General features: G+C 32.2%; 2 protein-coding genes across 2 annotated transcripts; both read left to right on the top strand.

The window, feature by feature from the left end:
• The first annotated feature begins 409 nt into the window (after positions 1-409).
• Positions 410-6,939, top strand: LOC18590076 (MLO-like protein 6). Its single transcript, XM_007015374.3, has 15 exons — positions 410-775; positions 883-940; positions 1,060-1,307; positions 2,045-2,161; positions 2,286-2,346; positions 2,681-2,769; positions 3,888-3,962; positions 4,071-4,165; positions 4,254-4,303; positions 4,440-4,480; positions 4,611-4,784; positions 5,657-5,692; positions 5,802-5,869; positions 5,969-6,029; positions 6,133-6,939. The coding sequence occupies exons 1-15, from the start codon at positions 653-655 to the stop codon at positions 6,577-6,579; spliced, it is 1,743 nt and encodes a 580-aa protein (XP_007015436.3). The 5' UTR covers positions 410-652; the 3' UTR covers positions 6,580-6,939.
• A 1,759-nt stretch (positions 6,940-8,698) lies between these two features.
• LOC108663294 (putative pectinesterase 11) lies at positions 8,699-10,245 on the top strand. Its single transcript, XM_018126901.2, has 4 exons — positions 8,699-9,067; positions 9,395-9,583; positions 9,685-9,920; positions 10,038-10,245. Exons 1-4 carry the CDS (start codon positions 8,729-8,731, stop codon positions 10,243-10,245), a joined length of 972 nt encoding a protein of 323 aa, XP_017982390.2. The 5' UTR covers positions 8,699-8,728.
• The last annotated feature ends 7,697 nt before the right edge of the window (positions 10,246-17,942 follow it).

Genomic DNA, 17,942 nt, shown 5'->3' with positions numbered 1-17,942 from the left:
ACAAAAACAAAGTCATATTACATAATTTCTTAATGAAATCGTCCTAGTCAATTCAGTTCATCTTGGATGAACTACGTATGCAAATCTGAAGTTCTCAACCATTGGATTGAAAATCAATTTGTAGGAAATGAAAAGAGCAGGAAGGTTGACTCAGCTGAGTTATCAACGGTGATTACATAATGATCCAAATTAATGAACAAGTGTTTTCAATTTACTCAAAGAAATCTGTTGGTTTGAATTATTTGATCAAGTCACAAATACTTCTTTGGTTTTTTTTTTTTTTCTTTTCTTTCATTTGGCTCTAACGCGTTCTCAAAGTCAAAGTCATCAACTTGTCCCTTCTACGCTTCTTTCCTTTGCAACTTCTTTGATTTGTGTTTTTTATATATATGAAAATGAGGAAAGAAAAGGACTGTCTTGTTCATTGGAAAATCCTTCATATATTCAAAGCTTACTCCCCATCTGGCAGAAGCTGCATTCACATTTCCTTTCCCTTCTTTCCTTTTCGATCGGTATTGAAGTATATGTATTTGCTCCTTCTTTCCAAATATATTGTTCCTTGAGAAACTTCATTCCATCAGCCCCAAGTTATCGAGTCTTGAATCTTGGTAGCATATTTTAGCAATTGAAGTAAAAACTTGGAAGCAAAAACATGGCTGGAGGAGGTGGAGGAAGGTCTTTGGAGGAAACACCGACATGGGCTGTTGCTGTAGTCTGTTTTGTTTTGGTTCTGATTTCAATAATCATTGAGCACATAATCCATATGATCGGAAAGGTACAAGCAATTTAGAGTTCTTTTTATGCTGATTTGATAAGGTCTATTAATCAAAGTTTAAACTCCAAAATTAATCATTCTTGCACCCTTTTTTTTTTTCTTAACAGTGGTTAAGGAAGAAACATAAACGAGCACTTTTTGAAGCACTGGAAAAGGTTAAGTCAGGTAATATTAACCCATCATCAAATTATCATTCATTTTTAGACATTAATGAACTTTAAACTTTAAGATGAAGCTGATTAATCTTTTTATTGGGTTTTTTTTCTTTCTTGGGTGTGCATCAGAGCTTATGTTGCTGGGATTTATATCCTTGCTCCTAACAGTAGGACAAGGTGTAATATCAGACATATGCATATCAGAGAAAGTTGGGTCTACTTGGCATCCATGCAATAAGAAACAAGAAGAGAAAACGAATGAAGACGTTGAAGATACAGATTACGAGAATCGCCGGAGACTTCTGACGGTATCAGATTCTGGTGGAGTTTTCCGGCGTTCACTGGCGGGAGCCTCAGAGGACAAATGTGCAGCAAAAGTAAGACCGATTTATGCTTGTGTATATATGGTCCACGCACCTTTTATCTTACGTCTTTACTCCCTAAATTTAAGGACCCTCCATTTTTGCAGCAGCTTATACAAATTGACCATTATACCACTAAACCTTCAGATTGGAAAAGTCCATGTCACATCAGATGATTTGATACCATTTTCTTTGTGAATAGAATGTGAATTTATGACCTCTATGCGATGAATAATCAATTTGAAGATTCCATTTTTATTTGCTATATACCTTTTCAATCGTAACATTTTGTTAATTTTCTTGCATTCTACTACATTTTTCTCTTGGCTCTAAGAATTATCAAACTTGGTAAGCTATTACATAGACGAAGCATCTCGCTTATGTTTGTGGGATTTGAAAGTCATGCACGGTATAGAAATCATTCATAAATTAAAACAAATAAGTTGATTTTGATTATTGTAGAAAAGTCTCTCTAAGTAAATATATTAATAATTAACAAAACACAAAAAAATGAATCATGCATTAATATTACTCTCATTCTGACCATTTTCAACCCTTGAAACTATAAACTTTGATTATACTTGTTGCAAATTGATGAAGAAATAATAAAGAAAAAAGGTTATGAACTTAGCTAGTTAATGTAAAAGCTCTTAAAATTATTTTGGTATGCGTGTTCATGCACAAATAGGGCCAGTGGAAGTCGGAGTTATTGGATTAATTTGTTAACATATACTATATATGTATATATACAGGGTAAAGTACCATTTGTTTCCTCGGATGGTATCCACCAACTCCACATTTTCATCTTCGTGCTAGCTGTTTTCCATGTCCTTTACTGTATCCTTACAATGGCATTGGGCAGAGCTAAGGTACTCCAAGATACTTGTCCTCACTTCTTTTATATTGAGTCAAATGATCGGATATTTCATATCGTCGCCCCTCCTAATTCTCACTTTAATATATATAATTTGGAATATTTCTTGTCCGTCGCAGATGAGAAGTTGGAAGAGGTGGGAAAAGGAGACTAGAACCATCGAATACCAGTTCTCACACGGTTAGTACAAATTATGACCAAGTACGGACTTTATTCAGAAGCTGGTGCATGCACCCAGTTTAATATATTCTACCATGTGATAAATATTTCCGTTCATACTATATGAGAGTTTTTTTTTTTTTTACAAGGGAAATATTTGAATAAGCTAAGTGATTAATATGTCGATAATTTAAAACGCCTTGGGTATTTAATTTACAAAAATTTTAAAAAAAATTGCTAATTATGAATTGGTCTTTTCAAACTTCCATTGGTAAAATCTTGTTTTTAGCTGCAGGCTACAGTCCAATTAATGTAGTGATTAATGCTGGTTTTTTTTTTTTTTTAATTTGAGCAGATCCGGAGCGGTTCAGATTTGCAAGGGAAACGTCCTTTGGAAGAAGGCACTTGAGCTTTTGGACCAAAAACCCAGTTCTTATGTGGATAGTAAGAAACTTCTTTCCCCCACTTTTCATGTAGTAATTATAAATTACTGAAGTTCTTGGTCCTATAAATTTTATAATAGCAAAATAATTTTAACGGTCTTTGGATCAGAAAAACATCTAGTACAAGATAACGGTCGCCAACTGCCTTTCTAGACAAGGACCCAGCCACGGCTACAGCCATCCAATTATGGCCACCACAGTTTTCCCAACTTGCACCACTTTGACTTTTATTTCCCCGCCACTTTTTACTACTAATTAATTCTTTAATCTTATTCACCAGGCAATTAAATAAATATTTATAAAGAATATTTACTATGATTTTGACTTTAAAATGTATACTCAATCAAACCAACCCTCACCCCACCTTAAAGGTAAGTAAAATTAGATTGAATTAATGACTTAATCGAATCAAATGTAATTTTGGTAAAATGGTTAGCTCCGATTTGATACATTTGATTTATTTAATCGATTCTCAATTTTAAAATTTTTGGACCAAATCAACTAAAAAATAAACTAATATTATATATATTAATATATATAATATTATATATATTAAATTTATATAAAATATATATTTTTCTATTACTAAGTTGATGATGTGCTATGATTGATTGTGTTGTGTTAGATGGTCTTATTTTGTGGATGTTAATTTTATTATTTTTGTTATATTAAATCTTGAATGTTAGAACTTAAAGATTAAAACTCTTGAATGTTAATTTGATGGCTTATGTGAAAGAATATAATTATGTGAGTGAAACGATAAATATTATATTTATATATATTTTTTATGTTTAGATTATTTGTATGTTTTATAATTATGGATGAAGTTAATTTATAAATTTTAATTTTATAATTTGTAAAAAAATAAAAGTGATAAAATTTCGATTCTTTTAATCAAAAATCGAACCAACCAAATCTATTCTATGTTTGATTGGTTCAGTCCTCTCTTAAGTTTGATTAATTTTCTAAAAATATTTCATTTTTAATTATGATGGACCAAACTATCAATTGCTAACCCCTACCCCATTTGATCTAAGCTACCAAAATAACATAATGCAAAACGTATATATTAGTTTACATTGTCCTCAACCTCACACTGGGTCGCTTGTATTTTTCCAGGTTTGTTTCTTCAGACAGTTTGTAAGGTCGGTGCCTAAAGTTGATTACTTGACCCTCCGACATGGATTTATCATGGTATTTAGTGATTTCCTCGTAATTTTCTCATCTATGCAATTTCCTATTTCGCTATTGGAAGCTACTTGTAGTAATTATTCAATCTGTCAAATTAATCTATTTGGACAGGCACACTTGGCACCCCAAAGCCAAACCCAATTTGATTTCCAAAAATACATAAATAGATCATTGGAAGAAGATTTCAAGGTTGTTGTGGGCATCAGGTAATTTCAATTCTCCATTTTTCTCTCTTTAATTCTCAATTTACAATATTATAGATTGACACTTACTTATCTTCCATCGATTTTCCAGTCCTCCAATATGGTTTTTGGCTGTACTCTTCCTACTCCTTAACACTCATGGTGAGTACATTATGTTTATCAGTTTTTAATTATAAATATATATCTATATATAAATATTTAATTGAATGATAGTTTATATAATTTAATGGCCTAATAATTTGACTCAATTATTCATATATTTATTTTTTATGGACAGGGTGGTATTCTTATCTGTGGCTGCCATTCATCCCTTTGATTGTAAGCATAATCTCCCAAAATCGACAATATTGTTTTTCCTACCAATTTTACTCATTTAAATAGCATTATCCTTTAATCATCAATGATTTGGGGATGAGATTAACGGCTATGATTTGGGATGAACATGCAGATTATCCTGCTAGTGGGAACCAAGCTACAGGTGATCATAACCAAAATGGGGCTCAGAATTCAGGAGAGAGGAGAGGTGGTGAAAGGAGTGCCGGTCGTTCAGCCTGGCGACGACCTTTTCTGGTTCAACCGACCCAGACTCGTTCTCTTTCTTATCAACTTTGTTCTTTTCCAGGTATTAATTGTTATATAATTATATTATTTATCTTCTATACATATATAGTTTTCTGCAAAAAATATTATTGAATAACTTAAACTTGGTAATTTTGAACACGACATGTTAACGCGATACGAGAAGACATGGGTTAAACAGGTTTTGGATTTAGTGTTAACGTGTTTCGTGTCTAATTGTGTTAGACACGTTAAGACAAGAAAATTTTCATGTCTTAACGTGTCTGACACGACAAATACGTTTAAAACACGTTTAAATACATTTACTTAATCGTGTTATCGTGTTTAATCATGTTATCGTGTTTAAACGTGTATACGTGATACATTTATTAACTTATTAAAAATTAATAGTTAAAAATTAAAATAATTTTAAATAATTATTTTAATAAGTTTTTTTAATTTTATAAAAGGTAATTATACATGCTCAATCCTAATTTTTAACTTGATTATTTGATGTTATTATTATTTTTGTTTTATTATAATTATTTTTATAATTATAGATTTTAAATTTAAATAATAAAATTATATTTAATTATAAATATATTTATTTAATCGTGTTAAACTTGTTATTAATCGTGTCGTGTCGTATATTAACACGTTTAATAAACGTATTAATTGTGTCGTGTCGTGTTACACGTGTATTAAATATGTACGTGTACGTGTTTCAAATTTAAGACACGAATGTTAAACGTGTGGTGTTCGTATTTAGCCTTAACGTGTTTCGTATCTAATCGTGTCTGATACGTTTACGACACGTTAACACGAATTGTCAAGTTTAGAATAACCTTTTAGGGTCCCACAATTATCTTCTGCATAAAATTTCTTGGTGATGTTAATTTTCTGTTTGGTCTTTTTTCTTCCTTTTTCTTTTTGCAGAATGCCTTCCAGCTTGCATTATTTGCATGGACTTGGGTACGATTCTTGTCCTTGTTCTCTGCTGAATTTATTACGTTTGGTGGGTCATGATAATTGGTCACAAGCATGATTTTCTAATATAAGTTCTTGTTTTTGGTTCTGACAGTTTGAATTTGGATTAAAATCTTGCTTCCATGAGCATGTGGAAGATGTAGTCATCAGGATTTCAATGGGGTAAAAACTCAAATTATCTCATCACCCATCCATGACCATGACTATGGAAATTATGAAATACTCTGATAGAATTTTAACTTAGTAATTTTTTTTTCACAGGGTCCTCGTTCAAATTCTTTGCAGCTATGTCACTCTTCCTCTTTATGCCCTAGTAACACAGGTAACTACAAAAAACTTACATAGACCATAGAATAAATTTTCAACGTTCCAAGTGATATTTTAATTATTAAATCATTCCATTTAATGATTTTTGCTATGATCAGATGGGTTCGAACATGAAGCCGACCATATTCAACGAACGAGTAGCCACGGCTCTAAGGAAATGGCACCACACGGCTAAGAAACACATCAAACAGAACAAGGGCTCGGGGACCCCTTTCTCTAGCAGACCGAACACCCCATCACACCACACGTCCCCGGTTCACCTCTTGAGAAACTACCGGAGCGAAATGGACAGCCTCCATGCCTCTCCAAGGAGATCGAATTTCGATATCGAGCATTGGGACACAGATTCTCCATCCCCCTCCCACCCCAATTATGGTGATGGTTCATCGTCTCACCACCATAATTTTATGGCGGAACAAGTTCAACTGGACTATGATAGGGATGTTGTAAATGAGCCGAGTTCAAGTGAACAACACGAACGCACGCAACATGAGATTAATATCGGGCCAAAAGAATTTTCTTTTGACAGAAGAACGAGTGTATAAACATACATTTGGGATTTGAAATTAGCTGGTAATATATAACATGATCAGATGGCTGATGGCATCAATTGGAATTGCCCATGGAAGAAATGATGCCACTTGATCATTTTGGATGACCCAGTGAAGTGAAATTCTTTTTTTCTTGAGACACTACTTTTGGCAAAAGATGGAGCTTCAGCCTTCAGGACAAAATTTTCATTATTTTTGTGTAATTTGGTTCAGTACAGATGAGTGCATACAGACTTTTTGAGGCCTATGTCCAAGAGGTTCATGGATACCTATAAATTCTAGAGCATTGTGGGCGGTCAAATTTCTATAAAATGGAAGAATTCATTGAAGAATTAGGAAGTAACTTAGCTGGAATTAATTTTTTTTTATATATATCTACGGTATTATTTATAATTATTTATATTAAGTTTTACAATTATCCAATCACAACAAAAAATTATATAACAGACACCATTTATGAGAGTAGATTTCATACAATATTTTGATAGATTTTGTGATTGTAATTAAATAATTATAATGCAATAATTAAGTGGTATGCTCTTTCATTTGTCCTATCACCCTTCTCATACATACCCTTGTGTGGCACTCCTCCCCATATTGCTTGAGAATGGCAAGAGAATGATCAAATATCTGAATTTCTTTAGGGTAAATTTTTTTTTTTTGACAATTTAATTCTTCCAAATTTTTTGTTTTGATCATCCAATTTTAAAAAATAATATTTTGGTTACGGGCATTTGTGAATTTATTATTTTGACACTCAAACGTTAAAAGATAATAAATCTTGCACGTGACAATAAGTATTCCATGTTAGACATTTTACCATGTGACCAAATCAAAGTGGCAAAAATTTTTTTCTAAAAAAATCCTTTTTTTTAGAGCAGCTAATGTAGAACTTCAAGTGAGATATATATATTTTTTAAAGATTAAGTGGTCAAAACAATAACAATTATTAACTTCGGGGATGAATATATCATCTTTCAAAATTGAATGATCAAAAGAAAAAAAATAAAAAAATAAGTGTTTAAAAAGATAATTTACTGATTTCTTTACTAAGAACAAATTCAGCTCGGACATATTTCCAGCATATTTGGGCCGCATTGGACCTTAAATATCGGCCCATAAATGAACAACAATCGAGGCCTTAAAAGTAAGAAAAGAAGAAAACTATAAACAAAGACGAAGCCCAGAAAAAGTCAATGGGCAATTGAACAGCCTCCTAGTAAGAGAAAAAGAAAGCGGCGGAGCTAGGGCCAACTCAACTATTCAAACATATATTATATGTAACAATGAATTTGAACAGAAAAGGGATGGCCAGTGTGGTTTTTAAGCTATCACAAGACTTGAGCTGCATGAATATTGCCATATTTTTGCAACTTTGCAACTTTGTAGCGTTCTCCTCCAGAGATAGCTTCAGGCGGCCGAAACATATCAAATTCCTTTCAAGTGTGGCAAAAATAATCAATTGCAAAAAAAAAAAAAAAAAAAAAAAAAAACAAAGAAGAAGAGCTTTTGATTTGATTGTCCAAGTGAATGCAACTATTTCTTGCTCCCATTTTGGTTATCAGGAACTTGATAAGGTTATTACTAACTACTACCAAGAAGTTGTGGTCCTTAATTATAATTTAAAGATATCCCTTGCTAATAATACCATAACAGGAGTACAGAATATTGCTTGAATATGCAAATGTTTATCTTTTAGGCAGCCCTACTATCTCAAAGAAAAAACTAATAAACCGTATATCTATATATAAATCTTGTTCAAGAAAGCTGTCATGAATCTACTCATGAAACTAGAAATCTCAGAACAAATCAAGGGCGGTTAAATGGGGCAGGAGTTCCTTTAAATTTCTAGTTTCCGGCTACTTGTGTTAGGGGCCACCCTCGCTAGCCTTTTCTGATATAATGTACACACGCTTGCTTGAAACAGAAGTATAAAAGTATAATATCACACTTCCATGGCAAGAAAACGGCCCCAGATATGTGTATTAAAAACACAGCCTTAAGTTTAAATTGTTTATAAACCAGTTTTACATTAATTCCTTTCTTTATCCACCTGTTCAGAACCTTGATCAAGATTAACAAATTGCCAAAGATGAATCCTTGTTATTCTAGCTACACCTGTATCTTTCTCCAAAGTTTACTGATGATAATGTTCATGGCTAGTCCTCAATCAATTGACGCTGCTGACAATCCTGCGGCCATACTTATAAGAGTTGATCCATCAGGGAAGGGAGACTACAGGAAAATACAAGATGCCATTGACGCCGTGCCATCCAACAACAAAGAAGTTGTGTTCATTTTGGTCAAGCCTGGTATCTACAAAGAAAAGATTGTTGTGCCTGCGGACAGGCCCTTCATTACAATAAGTGGTTCAAAGGCAAATGGCACAATAATAACTTGGGATGATAGTGGGAATATATTTGAATCTCCTACCTTCTCTGTGTTGGCTTCTGATTTTGTTGCCCGATACCTCACAATTCAGGTATATTCTTTTGATAATAAATAAATGTATATTGGTCTCAACAAACAAGTTTAATTGGTAATATGTTTGGCTATGGATCATCTCTTAAATGTATATTGAGACTCCAAGTTATTTATTTTTTGTCAAATTATATACCAACTTATGAATTATGATAAGGTCATAATTTATAAAATAAATTGAATACTTGAATGATTTGAAAATCAAACTTAAAATATTACTTTTTTACTTTTAGTTTCAAAAATTTTATTTAAAATTCATAAATTCCAAAAATGAAATCGATAAAGCAATAAATAACGAATCTTCTATATCTTATCTTTCCATCTCTAGAACACACATGGAGCTGGTGCCAAAGCAGTAGCATTGAGGGTATCCGGAGATAGGGTAGCTTTCTTCGGATGCAGAATTTTATCCTATCAGGATACCTTGCTAGATGACACCGGAAGACACTACTACAGCGGTTGTTACATTGAAGGAGCTGTCGACTTCATTTGTGGGAATGCTGCTTCTCTTTTTGAGGTAATACATTCAAGAACCTGATCAGACATATATGCTGATCCTAACAATATATAGCTGCCCCGGCAAGCTTACAAATGGATTTCTCTTGGGATTTTTTACAGAGATGCCACTTGCATTCACTCTCGGAAGGAGATGCAGCTATCACAGCCCAACGCAGGGAGTCACCTTCAGAAGACACAGGCTTTACTTTCTTGGGTTGCAAGGTCACTGGCGTCAAGACTGCTCTACTGGGAAGGGCATGGGGTCCATATTCCAGGGTCGTTTTCGCCCTTACCCATATGTCTAATGTGATTCTGCCCCAAGGGTGGGATTACTGGGGAGACTCATCCAAGCAAAGGTAACCAATAAAAAAAAAAAAACTCAAATCTCTTTCGTTTCTTTCTTCATTAATGTAGTAAAATTTTGGCAACTGAACGAATATGTAATTATCTTTCCTTGGTTCTTGATTCTACAGCTCGGTTTTCTACAGAGAATACAAATGTTATGGACCTGGAGCCAAAACAGAGAAAAGGGTTGAATGGTCTCAAGAGCTGACAGGCATTGAGGCCCAGCCTTTCTTGACAAAGAACATGATCGGTGGCAAGAGTTGGATCAGATCAACGCCAACCCGTTTCAAGAAAGCTTCAACTGCCATATCTAACAATTCCACTAGGCATGCCTAATCATGAGGAGTGAAGAATGAATGTGGAGAGCTGATGCCGCTGCCATATATGTTTTTTTATTTTTGTTTTCAATTTTCCCACTTTAGGTACTACTTATTAATTAGAAATTGTTTATGGAAAGTGATTCATTCATTTTTTTGTAACTACTCTGAATTTGTCCTTTACCACTCAAAATTAATGTTAAACAGATCAACCAAGCATTTATAAATTGAGAAAAGATTTCCATTCTTTATTAGTATTATTTCTTTGATTGGGAAAGCCAACAATATAATATAAATATACATGAAAAATCTTACATTATTATCTGTTAAGATTTTGGGATTATCTGTTAAGATTTTGGGAGTTGTCTGTTTGAAGATATAGATAGAAGAGGAAAGGCAAATTACTTGTTTAAGAAAAATACTTGTAAAGTACAACAATGGATTTAATAAAATCCAACTACAAGTTTAATATCTAATGATTTCTTATTTAATTGTAAACTTAGAGCTTGTTTGGTTTAGCTTTTTTTTAACTTAAAAGCTATTATAAAGCTTTTAAGAAAAATAATAGCTTTTAAAATTAAATTAAAGTTGTTTGGTAAATTTCTTTTTATAAGTTCTTTTTAATAAATTATAATTTTTGTTAAAATTATCATAGAAGGTATTTCTTTTTTTTGATAGGGTAATATTATAATTATTTTTAAGAAATGAGGATATTTTTGAAACAAAAATAAAAATTCTCTTGTATTTTTAAAAGAAGAGAAAAAAAGCTCCTCCTTATAGCTTTTTTTTTAAATTTTATTCTTAAAAAAAAATTGTTTTTTTTTTTAAAAGCTTCTCAAAAGATCATGTTTGACTTGGCTTTTGCTTTTAAAAGGTAGATAAGCTGAAAAAAAGTTAGGCCAAACATGCACTTAATTTATTTGCAACCTAATACATTTCACAATACTTTTTTTTTTCTCAAATCCATTGCATTCATTAATAATAAACCTTTAAGGATAGTTATAAAAAACTTGACATGGGATAGGGGTTAAAACTTAAAAGATAATAAAAACAGTTTGGACACAATCTTAAAAGGAAATTCAGTAGGGACATGAGACGCATCTAGAAAATCACAGTAACCCTTCCATTCCATCCCATCCATTTTGGGCAATTTTCATGTTCATTTACTCGAAATAAAATGACACATAAGCCATGAATCACAATTTGTAAATAGGACATGACTGATTCAACTAGTGAGCAAGCTCCACCAAACACCCAACATTTTTACCAAAGCGTGCACGAGTGACAACACAATGCATCAAAGCGTTAAATCCAGCGACTGTGGTTTTTTAAAGTCTAGTAGTGCTTTAACAGAGAATTTTAATCCAAGTACTCTTTCCTACCCCTCTTTATTTTCTATGGGTCTTTCACTATGTTTGGTTGTTGCATTAATTCGCCCACAAAGTTACTTAGCTTGGGATTTTTTGCTTTGTGCCACCATTTCACTTGGAGCTTTGTTACCTCGAAGACTTGCTCCGTGTCCCAGACTTTCTCTCGAGAAACCTTTCCGTTCCGGTGGAGCCAAATTGATCAGATAATTTGCATATATTAAAAGTTGTCTCTTGAAGGAGATAATTGAGCTCAATTAGAACGCCACGTCAACAGTTCAATTGGTTGACATATAGCATTTTAATTGAGTAAGAGTTGTTCTATAGGGTTTTTTTGGTAGATTTGCGAAGCAGTTGGGTTTTGTCTAATTTTTGAAATTTTTTTTATCTTTTCTCTTTAATATCCAAAACCTTGGTTTTTTCGTCTTTTTATTTTTTTAGGGGAATATTTTGCACTTTTGGCATCTCTCTTCCTTTTGTTTTCTCTTGTAATGTTTCATCTCTACTTCCAATTTTTCTCAGTTTTCTAATGTGTGGTTGTCTAAAACCGTGGGATTCAACCAATAGAAACAAGTCGACATTGTAGAAGATCCTTAATTTTTTGAAAGAATATGAGCAAGTTTTTGGGCAAAGAATTAATCAGCAAAAGAGTTGTTTCATAACTCACAATCATGTTGCCAATATGAGAAAGCAAATTATTGCTCAAGTCATTGGTTTTGTGCATAAATGTCTTCCTGTTACATACTTGGGTGCTCTTCTTCATAAAGGACCAAAAAAATTTTGTTGTTTGATGATCATGTTAATAAAATAAGGGATCGGATATTGGGATGGGAGAATAAGATCTTATCACAAGGGGGCCTTATTACTCTGTTACAAAGTGTCCTCACTTCCTTGCCAATTTATCTCTTTCAAGTGCTTAAGCTACCGGTTTGTGTGATTGAAAAAATTGAGCGTTTATTTCATAAATTCTTATGGGGTGATTTCACAAAATATTGAAGAATTCATTGGGCACCTTGGCCGAAAGTCACTTTTCCTTGTTATAAAGGTAGGCTTGATATAAAAAGTTTGATGGATGTATTCAATGCATTTACAATTAAATTGTGGTGGTGGTTCAAGACTCGTGACAGCTTGTGGACAAAGTTTTTAAAGATTAAATATTGCTCTGGCCAAATTCCTATACATGTGCAACCGAAACTGCATGACTCTCAAGTATGGAAACAGATACTAACTCAAAAACAAGTGGCAAAAGAACACATAAGATGGCAAATTGGTAGGGGAGATATTTTCTTTTGGCATGATTATTGGATAGGCAACCAGCCACTGGTAACTTCCTTTCCCTCTTATGTTAATTCAATGGTGAAAGTGTGTTATTTTTATAACTATAATAAATGGAATGAGGAAAAATTAAAAATGGTGCTGCCAGAAAGCTTGATAGATGATATTCTACAAATTCCTATTAACAATACTAGTGATGACATTGCTTATTGGGTACCTATTCCAAACAAGGCTTTTTCAACAAAAAGTGTTTGGGACATAATTCGACACCAGTAACCTGGCCACCCATTAAGTAAGTTTATATGGCACAAAAACATTCCCCTTAATATTTCTTTCTTCTTATGGTGATTGATGCATAATTGGATCCCTGTGGAGTTGCATATCAAAACTAAAGCTATTCAATTGGCCTCTAAATGGCCTATTCCAATGACTACATCAAGCAAGGTCTTATTTGTATTCTACTACCTTTGTTCATATCTTGGTTCTTGTGGATGGAACGAAATGATGCAAAACACAGAGGCATGTGCATGTATTCTAACAGAGTTGTGTGGTGCGTTAGGAAACTCTTATGGCAGCTATTTCAGGGTCAACTTATGGTAAAATGGCAATGGAAAAGGGATGTTCAGATCGCTCATATATGGGGAATAAATTTTGCTAATGAACAACCATTACCTCTCAGAATTATTGTTTGGCATAAACCATTGCTTGGTGAATTTAATTTAAATGTTGATGGTAGCTCCAAAGATAACTTTTAAAGTGTTATCGGAGGAGGGTTCTAAGAGACAATGAAGGTACACTTCTCTTTGGCTTTTTTGAAAGTCTGAGTCCTAATAATTTGTTGAAAACAGAATTACAGGCTCTATATAGAAGCCTTATTTTATGCCAACAGTATGGTATATATAATATCTGGATTGAGATGGATGCTTTGATAGTGGTGCAAATGATCAAGTCAAGTAGTATAGGGTCACATGACATTCGATATCTCTTCTTGCTTCAATTAGAAAATGTTTACATAAAATTTCTTATAGAATCTCTCATATTTATCGAAAGGGTAACCAAGCTGCAGATTATTTGTCGAACCTTGGATATTCTCATCAGAACTTACAACTATTCACTCAACCTCAAGCACAGTTGCATGGCATCCTTAGATTAGATAAGCTTAATTTGCCTTATGTTATATTTAAATAAATGTAAAGGAGTAGTACTTCTCACTTTTATTTTCTATGAATTTAATCTAGATTATTGTACAAAGGTAAATTACTTATCTTATACACTAGAAATAAGTGCAAAGATAGTAATTCCTATACTAGAAACTCTTTATCTTCCTGCTCATGTAATTCTAGAGGTACGATTTAGGTCCCCCTCCCTATTGTACCTTTTTTATTTTTAATTATTAATAAAACTTTTACAGGGTAGTTGGGCCTTGCGGGAACTTCCAGTATGAAAAAAAAAACAATTGAAATAAGACCTTTGTAACAAGATATTTCATTATTACCCATCTTTCTTCTTTGTGTAATAAGTGAAATCACTTCTGAAGTTGTAGTTTTTTTTTTTTAGGTGGCTATGGAGTATTGTTTTAATTTTTTTTGGTTTTCTTAATGGGTTTGATTTATTGCTTATTTTGTGCATTTGATTATGATGAACAGAGAGCAAGCTCCCTAACCATGCGAGATATGCCGCTTTCATATTGTTTATTGCAATGATTGATTTCTTAATTTTTTTCAATGGCCAAATATTTTGGATACTGGTCCTGTTTCAAGAAATGTCGTTATGGGTTCATAAATCTTGTCTTTCTTGCCAATAAATCTCCATGTACTTCTATCTCTCATTTCATATCTTTTTTATTTTTTCTTTAAAAAAGTATTAATTATTGCGATTTTTACGATTTTTTTCTTTTTGATCATACAGTATCTATTGTTAATTTGGTTTTCTAGAATTGTAAGGAAAAATGTTAATGATCATCTAAATTCTTTTTGTGTTATAAGAAAAGCTTTGGTTGGCATTGTTCCAGACTCCATACGGTGAGAATATTTTTTATTGAAAGGTAAATCTTTTGCAACAATATCAATTTCCATTATTATGTACTTTTTCCTATATCCCCATTGTTGATCATTAGGCCCAATCATAGTGTAAAGGGAAGCTCAATTGTTGAGTTGGCATTTAGGGAATTCTACTAGTTTGTGATTTTACTAAAACGAGTTCATTTTATATCTTATTGTTAATGTAATCAATTGTTGACCAATTCTTTTGATTTCATTTCAAATTCTTAAATTGAATTAAAAGGAATTGTAGTTAAGCACTTGGAACATAAGAGAATTATGAATATTATGTGACGTAAAATGAAGAACGATTACATTTTTGCTATTTTGTTATTTGTTAATATTGAGATAAATTTGTTTTCCGATTTTGTTGTATGATTAAGTTATTTTTGGAATGTCAAGTCTATAATTTAATCATTTGTGTCTTTTGCTTTAAATTGTGAGACTTTAAAGTAAGTTTGTTTGCCACATAGGATTGATATGGATTAGTATGTATTTCTTCATTAATCGTTAATAAAGCTTTTTCAAATGCAATTTTTAGTTTTCATTGTTGTTTCTTTGAACTAATTAAATGAAGACATTGTGGAGAGGTTCGCAACATGTGGGGGAATGTGTTTCAAACATATTCGTTAATATGAAGAAATTTCAAACGATATTTATTGATGCCATGGACAAAGCTGTTAACAAAGAATCCAAGGTATGAGGCTATATGGATATTATCTCTTTGTGTAATGAATCTTTTGAATCACTTTTTTTTGTCAAATGCCACAAGTGACTCTACAAGTTAATTTCAGGAGGCAGACTTGCCTATAGAAGTAAAAATGTCAACAATTCAAGTTATCAAGTAAGAGTACTTTTTATAATGTTGACTGAGGTGAGGTAGGAGAGGACTGAGGAAGTTTAGAGGTAATTGTACTTGTCAATTGGAAGGAATTACGTGAAAATTGAGTTCTTTAACTATGGGTAAGAGAGAAAACTTAGGGCTACTTAGATGACATGACAAAGACTATTTATTGTAAATTGATAAATTTCATGAACTCTTGGTTTGTTCAAGGCGTTGAACTATTGAAAGTGCAACTTGAACTTGAAAAATTATGAAAAAAGTAAAAAGGAGATTATCTAAATTGCTTGGTCTTAATTTTTGCCCATTATCATCTCATGATTGATGTAATGTACAAATTTTTTGTAACTGTTATTTCTGTGTATCTCAAATGTTAAGAATCAAATATTCTTCATTGCATCTTTCTTTTGCTTTCTAGTGATGCTGGATACAAACATACATTTGTTATTCTTTTATAGTTAATGAATCCACAACACTTCACAACTGATAACCATTTATTTCTTTGTTCTCACTTTTTTAAGTATAAATTAACACAATTTGTATAATCATAATATACATTACTTTGTATCATTTTAAGGATCAAATAATCTACAATTTTATAGTTGCATCATAACAACTACATTACTTTGTTTCTTTTTTAAAAAACAATCTATAACAATTGCAATACTCATATTGTTAATATCGATAAACAATTTTTAATATCTATTCATTCAAAAATTTTATACTAAATATTTAACATTAACTATTTATGAAATTCTATAAACTCACAGTGTATCACGAGTGCTCTTCTACTAGCATTAAAAGCCATCTTTCACATTATTTCACTCTTCTTTGAACTTTCACTACCAACCATGCAAAGAAAGCTAGGCTAGCTTCTTTCTATGCCACCCACTTTATTCCCGATGTGTTGCACCAAATACTCCAAAATTTCCACACCTCATGACATGAGAAAAATAAATGGTTCACAAATTCTATTTCTTCTTTGCAAATAGACAAATTGTCGAATCCCTTAGAATAATTCCTCTTCTAAAGAGCTCCTCCTTCATTACCATTCTTCCTTTAAGCATAAGCCAACAAAATATCTCAATTTAGGTGGTGCAATCCTCAACCATTATAAGTTCTTCCACTTGAAACCAATTCCCTTTTCACCCCCTATAACTATTCTACTGAAGAATTTAACGGAATACTCACACTCAAGTTCCCCTTCTAGATTAACTTATTCATTTCACCTAGTCTTGGCACTATGTCGCTTAGCATGTTCTGGAGATTATACCACTGTTGAGTTTCCCAAACGAAAAGTTCTTTTAAGGTTCAATCTACTAAGATTCAGCCTCGTGCTCAAACATAAAGTAATGAAAACTAAAAGTATAATGTAGTGACAAAATAAAAATACATTTAATCAGAGAAATAGTTGAAACCTTGAGGATCAATGTTTGTGTTTTTCATCAATTTTCAAATTAATTATGAATACTCATAAGTTTAAGTATTACGTACCTTACTCTGAATATCGTAATCAAGAGCCAATGAAATCCAAAAATGCTTATGATGAATTAAGTAACTTGAAAAAAAAATAAGACAGTATAAAATTCTACAGTCGAAATCTTTGCTTCTTCACCTTTAGGATTTGTCAAATCTTCAGTCACCCAAGTGTTTGGCCTCTAACAGTAATCCACTCAGTGATCGAATAAGACCTTCTCAAAGGTAGAATTTTACTTGTGCTAGCAAGTTTTGTTTCTAAAACAAAAAGACCAAAAGTTCTTTCCAAATCTTATTTCTATCATAAAAAGAAGACTATTTATCTTTTTCTTATTTTTATGAAATTGTTAAGAAGTAGGTGGAGGCTTTAAAATTTTAGTTGGCTAACATATTTACATAGCCAAACTAAGTTGTAACCCTAGATACAACATTTGTATTTCTACTTAATTAAGTCCTTGTGAACTTAATTAATTTTTTAATTTTTTTAATTTATTTCAATTGAGTCTAACTTAATTGATTATCCTTATTTAATCTCAATTATGTCACTTAATGTGTGTGACCCATTAGGCTTCTAATATGTTGGCAATAAATATAAATCATAATCAAATATCAATTTAATAATTGATCTATATTTATAAATCTTGAATAGTATCTGGCAACACATCATGACCACCCAAATGTTAAAGAGTCAATTAAAGAATTTGACAAACCCCTTCAA

The sequence above is a fragment of the Theobroma cacao genome, chromosome 9 (assembly GCF_053813885.1).
Source record: "Theobroma cacao isolate CCN51 chromosome 9, ASM5381388v1, whole genome shotgun sequence".
Taxonomy (NCBI): domain Eukaryota; kingdom Viridiplantae; phylum Streptophyta; class Magnoliopsida; order Malvales; family Malvaceae; genus Theobroma; species Theobroma cacao.
This window is presented reverse-complemented; position numbering and strand designations above follow the sequence as displayed.